The sequence below is a fragment of the Cynoglossus semilaevis genome, chromosome 13, assembly GCF_000523025.1.
Source record: "Cynoglossus semilaevis isolate Cse_v1.0 chromosome 13, Cse_v1.0, whole genome shotgun sequence".
In the NCBI taxonomy this organism is placed as follows: Eukaryota; Metazoa; Chordata; class Actinopteri; order Pleuronectiformes; family Cynoglossidae; genus Cynoglossus; species Cynoglossus semilaevis.
Window position 1 is genome coordinate 8,423,427 of NC_024319.1, and position 6,352 is coordinate 8,429,778.

The 6,352-nt window shown below is 42.9% G+C and overlaps 1 protein-coding gene across 1 annotated transcript in view; it reads right to left on the reverse strand.

The window, feature by feature from the left end:
* The window catches only part of itga8 (integrin, alpha 8), a 39,745-nt gene that overhangs the window by 12,441 nt on the left and 20,952 nt on the right, over positions 1–6,352 (reverse strand). The window contains exons 14-18 of the mRNA XM_025061598.1: positions 5,272–5,317; positions 5,077–5,184; positions 752–807; positions 207–364; positions 1–70 (exon numbers count right to left, since the gene is read on the reverse strand). The exon at positions 1–70 is cut by the window's left edge and continues 71 nt beyond it. Coding sequence (XP_024917366.1) covers positions 1–70; positions 207–364; positions 752–807; positions 5,077–5,184; positions 5,272–5,317 — 438 coding nt within the window. The remainder of the gene's footprint in view (positions 71–206; positions 365–751; positions 808–5,076; positions 5,185–5,271; positions 5,318–6,352) is intronic.

The following is a 6,352-nucleotide window of genomic DNA, read 5'->3' on the forward strand; positions in this document are numbered from 1 at the left end:
GTGGTGAAGCCAGACTGTAGTTCAGAGCCAGTGAGATGGGAGTTAGTTTGTCCCTGAACTCATCATCCTCCTGTGAGGACGCAGCAGACAGACGCCAGATTATGTTTCAGCATCACTAACTACTCGTCCCCTCCAGCAGATGGCACCCTAGGTGACCTGTCAGTAGCCTAGGTCCAGAGCCCAGTCAGAGAGAGTGACCTGCTCACCTTCAGATAGATGGTGTAGCTCAGACAGGCATGTGGACGGCTGTGTCCCAGAGACAGTTTTCCTTTGTGCTGGGGTAGCTGGGTGTCCAAGAAGAGAACTCGTCTAACGCCACCTCTGGTGCCCTTCACCCAGTCCAGCTGCAGCTCTGCCCTCAAGTCTGAAGAGTAAGAGAAGATGGAGAGGTACGATTGAAGAGGGAAGGAAGAAAACCAACCTGCAGCCTATGTGGGCTGCATCGGTCGACCAAGGATTCCTGTGAACACAGCAGCTTCATTTGCTGAACTAAGAGTAAGGAGAAGTCCTTTGTTTGATAACTGCAGACCACTTCAGTTCTATTGGAGAACCAGTAGGACTAATCCAGAGATGCTACAGAGCTCAACATATTTCACCATCAATCGTAATCTTGTTGGAGAACGCAGTACCATTTACTGGGAGCAGGAACCCATGTTTTGGTCCCACAGCCAGTTGTTCTGGTCTGTGGTGTCAGATCAGTCTGACACAGCAGGTAAGTATGATGAATGTTGGACGGAGCGGAGCTGCTTACCTACATTACGGGGAATCCCCACTCCACTCACTGCTGCGCAAACATCCACCTTCAGACTGTAGCAGGAAGAAAACAGGAAAAAAAGTCAAACGTGAGAAAGTGTACAGAGGATTTTATGTATTGTTCAACTAAATAAATAACACATTAACCATAAGCCTGTAAAGCAAAGTCACTAGTTTGGGGTGGGTTTTGTCCACCTTCGTACAATGAAAGACTAGCCAAGAGGCTAGTCTTTCAAATAAGTAAGTGAACGACTGAGACAGACAAGTAAATAAAATAAAAGCCTTTGAAATATAGTAAATGTATATATTACACATATATAATTAGCTTATTACTCAAAAGAAGGTATCACCTACCCACTGCTAATGTTTCACCATCCCCCACCGCCTCTTCCAACCCCCCACCTCCAGATCTACATACATGAAAAACTACTGACGCGCAATTCCATGAGGAAGGCATCTCCACCTTCCTGTGCTCCAGGGCACAATGGGAGCCTCCATTAGGCAGACATGGGAGACTGGGAAACATTTTCTACATTTCCTCCATGTGTGTCTAAGTGTGCACGTGTGTGTATGTTTGCGAGTGTTTTTATCTCCTGTTCAAATCAAGAGCAGTAATTTCCTCCCACGAAGGGAGTTAATATCTACAAATCTAAGGAAGATGTCACTTCTGCCGCCGCTTCTTCGACACAGACGCCGTAAGAAGCAGCACTAAATAAAAGACTTTTGTTTGGTGTCAGTTCACATCAGCGGATCACAGCGTTTGTGTCTGCGTGTGTGTTTGTTAATAATTAGGAGATTAAGATGACAGACGCTTCTACTACGTTTAAAATCGTCTGCGCCGCAGATGTGTGCCGACGCGTGTGAGACAATTTATAGGTTTCTATTTAAAAACCCTTCCCTTTAGTTCCAACCTCTGCAGGTGGCTACACGCGCGCTTTCATACGTACTGTGTGTGCGCGCCGTTTGTGTGTTTGAAAGGATCAGCTCGAGTGTGACTCTAATAAGCACTGTGTGTCAGGCCTAAGTGTATGCAGCGACTAAATTACCCCAACATTACTGACAGCAGCTCTCAGTTTCGGTTGGTCATTACTGCATGTAATTTTCTCCCAAAATGCATCTGTGCTCCACCTCCATTCACACGGCTAGCTGGGCCTTTCTACAAATGCACACACATAAATCCCCTTCCTTACAACCCGGGCTCTGCCTAATGAGTAAGGACTTCCAGTTTAAAACTGCTCATTAACGAACTGTCCGTCCTTTTCCACCAACTCGTCAGAAGCTAAACATTTAATCTTTAGGAAACATAATTAGTTGTTTTAACCAGAAATTGTTGCCGGTCTGTGTCCGCCACACTTCAAATTGGATAAAAAAAAAAAAAAATCAACTTTGAAGGCGCTGAAAACAGACTGTCAAGTTGCTAATCATACTCCGCTAACACTCCACAACATGCTAATAAACTCTGATACTGATACTGCAACATGGGGTATCTGCCAATACCAATATCATTCCGATACCTTCTTTTCCCCTTCAGCATTTAGTTGAGCATTTAAGTATCGGATCGGACGGCTGTAGTATTTATTTTTCTGATGTTAAATCTGATGCTGAACTTTTGACCAATTTCAAAACGAGTGTCGGATCGAGACATCTTTAAAACTAACAACAAAGATTCTTTAGATGGCGAAGGCTGATTTTTTTTTGTTGGAATGGAATTACATATAGATTCAACTCAGACGCTTCATCTCATCTTTGAAAGTTGTTATAGGTCACGGCTCATTAAATCCTGGCAGGCTTTTACAGTATTAATACCAACTAATCAAACTTCAAAATGAATTTGAATGACTCGGTGGCTTCAGTTTGAATTCATTAAACATTCTTCTTTCACTGGCCAGGGCTTTTGAGACAATTTCTGTGGTTTTTACAAATACTTGTGTTTTTTTTCTGGAAAATTCAATGTTCAAAACAAAATGTTGCGGTACCATCTGAGGTCACCTCACATCGCGCCTCTCAGATGTCTTGAACTCAAGACCCTCAGACGCCCCTCCGTTCCTCTATCAGTCCCTCCAGCTTGTGTATGTCCAACCCTTCTCCTGAACTTCATGGAAGTTTATTTAAATTTGTAGAGTTTAGTTTTTACAGAATTTCAAAGTTCAGTGCTGTCACTTTGAACAAAACCTTTTTTTCCTCCCTGGCCAGCACTCACATTTCTGCACACGTACACACAGTGATACCACAATGGCAGCTAGCCGAGCGCAGTTCTCCCGTCCAAACAGTCCAACACTGTCTGAGCCCCAATAAGTTAGAACCAACAAGACTGTGGTGAAACAGCAGGAGCCTTTGGACCCGTTCCCCTCCACTAGAGTCGCCCCCCGGCTGTTCAAAGCCACATGAGCAATAATATAATCAAAATAGAATTATGCTGTTTTGAATTAATTGCTGGATCCCATAAACTTGTATTTCCACATTTTATGTGCAGATTTTTTTTCCTGAGAGCGCTAAATTATTGAATCAGAGAAAAAGCAAAACAGACCTTAGCTCATGGCAGACGTTAAAACACACGGGTGAAATATTTGTCAAATCCGTCAGTGCGTTACACTCAGTGCTGTATAACTAAACAATCCATGATTCACTATAAGCAGTCAGATTTCTGGTACACATTTGGAGTTTTTTAAGTTAGCTTGTCTTTTGTTCTAAAAATATAATTCACCTGCAGGCACGCTGATGCAACACAGCACAGAGCGCCTATATTTTGTTACCCTGCTCACCCTTAGCTGTTTTGTGAATAAAACTCACCACAGTCTTGGTCACACATCATGAAAAGTTAACATTGAGAATTGTTTTCAAAACTTACTTTTGGTAAGTTCCTTTAAGGCTTAAAATACTGTACATTAGTGAATCCTGCTATAAAAGCTAAGCTAATCTTGCTAGGAAACATCCCTATCACCTGGAAAATAAAGGAAAGTGAGAAACAGATGATTAACCCCCCCTGTTGGTGAACCTAATAGCATTCACTCAGTTCTACCCATTAAAAATGACAGAAGCAGATTTCATATATATTTTTAAAGCATATTGAACCTCTGACTGAGTCCAATCTAAATCCCTCCAGCACGTGAGCCAGTCTTTTGGCCAAAATGTCCTCCTGCCGACCCTACAAGCCTATAATTTATGGTATATCAGAACAAAATAAAGCCCGAAAATAGTCTAAGATATCAGTTTTCCTTTTTAAACATGATCCCGATTGTGGTTTATCAATGGACGCCAACGTCTCGCGATGCAACACCGAATTCACGTGGGTCAGTAACAAACAGCTGGAAAAACTCAAAGTTGTGGACTGTGGTGAAGAGGCAGACAAACAGCAAGTTGTTGGGAAAAAAATAACATTTTGCTTGTTTAATTGCCACTGGTGTAACAAAGGGTTCTAAACAAGATGTATGCAACATTTTTGGGTATTAATTGGGGAAAACTACCCCGAGGCTACAAAAGTTTTAATGTTTCCTTTTGGTTTTCTCTTTTGCCAATGCACATTGGGCTACAAAATAAAAACAGAATCTTAAATGACACAGAGCTGGTGAGACTAGTAAATAAGCAGCAGATATTAAGTTTAAATAGGGCATAAATATTGCACTTATTGAACGCCTTTTTAGGGGTATCTTGGGAATATTTAACTTAACACAGACGAAAGAATAAAATACATTGTTCTGTTGTAAGTACAGAGTTGAGAGTTGTTGCCGTCACTGCTGTAGCAAAAAGACCGGGTGTCGTGGGGACAAGACGCGAATGAAGCAAAAAAGCCACTTGAAGTGACACGATTGAAGTTGGCATTACAAGACAAAATCCAATCGGTGACGCATTTATCCCAACGTCACCAAACAATGACAAAGTTCATCAGCACTGTGTGTGGCCACCAACACCTGTCCCTGAAGGATGTCATGAACCCAGCTACGGAGGCGGCCACAGGTGGATTTCCGATGCTTCTAGTTCAGTAAGTGCTGTGCAGCAACAGTGGTTTTCTCATCCATAACCGATTTACAGTGAAAAGAGAGCAGGTTGAGAAATTAGTGAACAAATTTCATTCTCCCGCCTGCCAATATTTTCCCCAGAGCACCTAGATAATCAGATAAGACGAGTGAATGTCTCAATGATCCAAGAATGATCAAGAGGTGCGATACAGACGACCTTTATTGTGATTGGTGGGAACGCCTCGTAAAAGATTATTCCCATAAGGAACTGAACTGTCACGTATTATAGCCTGATGTGGTTTTTTCAACCTTTGCCCTTTACTCACTCAGCTACAGTAGAGGAATGGTCTAAATATGCGGTTCTTACCATGTAACCATCATATCAGTCTCGGGCAGGTGACACTGTCGGTCATCAGGATTCAGGATCCTGGGAGTCAGGGTCATCGTCGCCTCCACAGACACTACAGCTCGAGCTCTGCACATAAACAAGATGAAGAATCACCGTGGTGAGATCACGTCTGCACCTGAAGGAGAGTACTTTCAAAACCTCCGTCGTTCTTACCTGTACACTGACACCTCACCAGCACCAAAGGCTCCAACGATCAGATCTGCGGAGAGAGAAGCGAAAACTAAGTGAGAAAAAAGGGGGAGAGAAAGAGGAGACAGAAATGAAAGAGCTTCAAAGGACGCAACAGATGGGACTGATTTTAAGGTCTCCGGCAAACTTCATCAAACACAGACTTCTCACATTTAAGACGCACGCGCACAGACCAGACGCACAAACACGCACTGCCGTACAACAGCAATACTGTCCTATCACCGTGATTCAGACACTAAGAAAGCTCATTGTCTTTATGAGTGCACGTGTGCAGGTATGTGTGTGTGTGTGTTCATACACGTGGATCTGCCAGACGGAGACTGCTGTGCTGCATTCCAGCACCAGTAAGACTGTAACTTCACTCCAATCACATTTGGGCTAATAACAACAACGAACCCCCGTCCGTCTGCTATTGCGACACAGTTCCTAATTGTAAGCAGCGACCGATCTCATCTATATGTGATTTTTATTTGTTTTCATGGCTTTTGTAATGAACGAGCTCTTTTAATTGGCTCGCCGAGTTCAAAATAGATTCGTTTTTTTAATGGCTGTGGTCGGGGGAGGGGGACACATACCGACGAAAGCCACATGTGCACGCGTGCATACACATGCATGGACACACATACAAAGGCAGATTAAAACAATGTGAAACCAAAGAGAAGCCCTTGTTGGATAAAGGCCACGACGTCAAATGAAGCAGAACTGAGTTTGAAGATTGTACCGAACGCAGGACCAGCTCAGTCAGACCTAACTGTGGCCAGTGGCTTTAAATGTAACAATTGACTGACTCACTGTTCTCCTATTAGAGTTCCACCATGCACAGGGCAAATGGCATTATAAGAACCTTTCTGCCAAAAACATTTCTTCTTCTGGTCTACGCTGCCGCCGATTTTAAACATTTAAAGGAAATTATAAGAAGGAAATGCAAAGGCATATTGTAACAGGCAACAACGCACTAATCTGATAAATGTCTTGTAAACTGCGCCTGTCAATTGTTGTGTCTTTCCTCCTCTGCATATTTAGGAATAAAGAGTCTAATTGAATC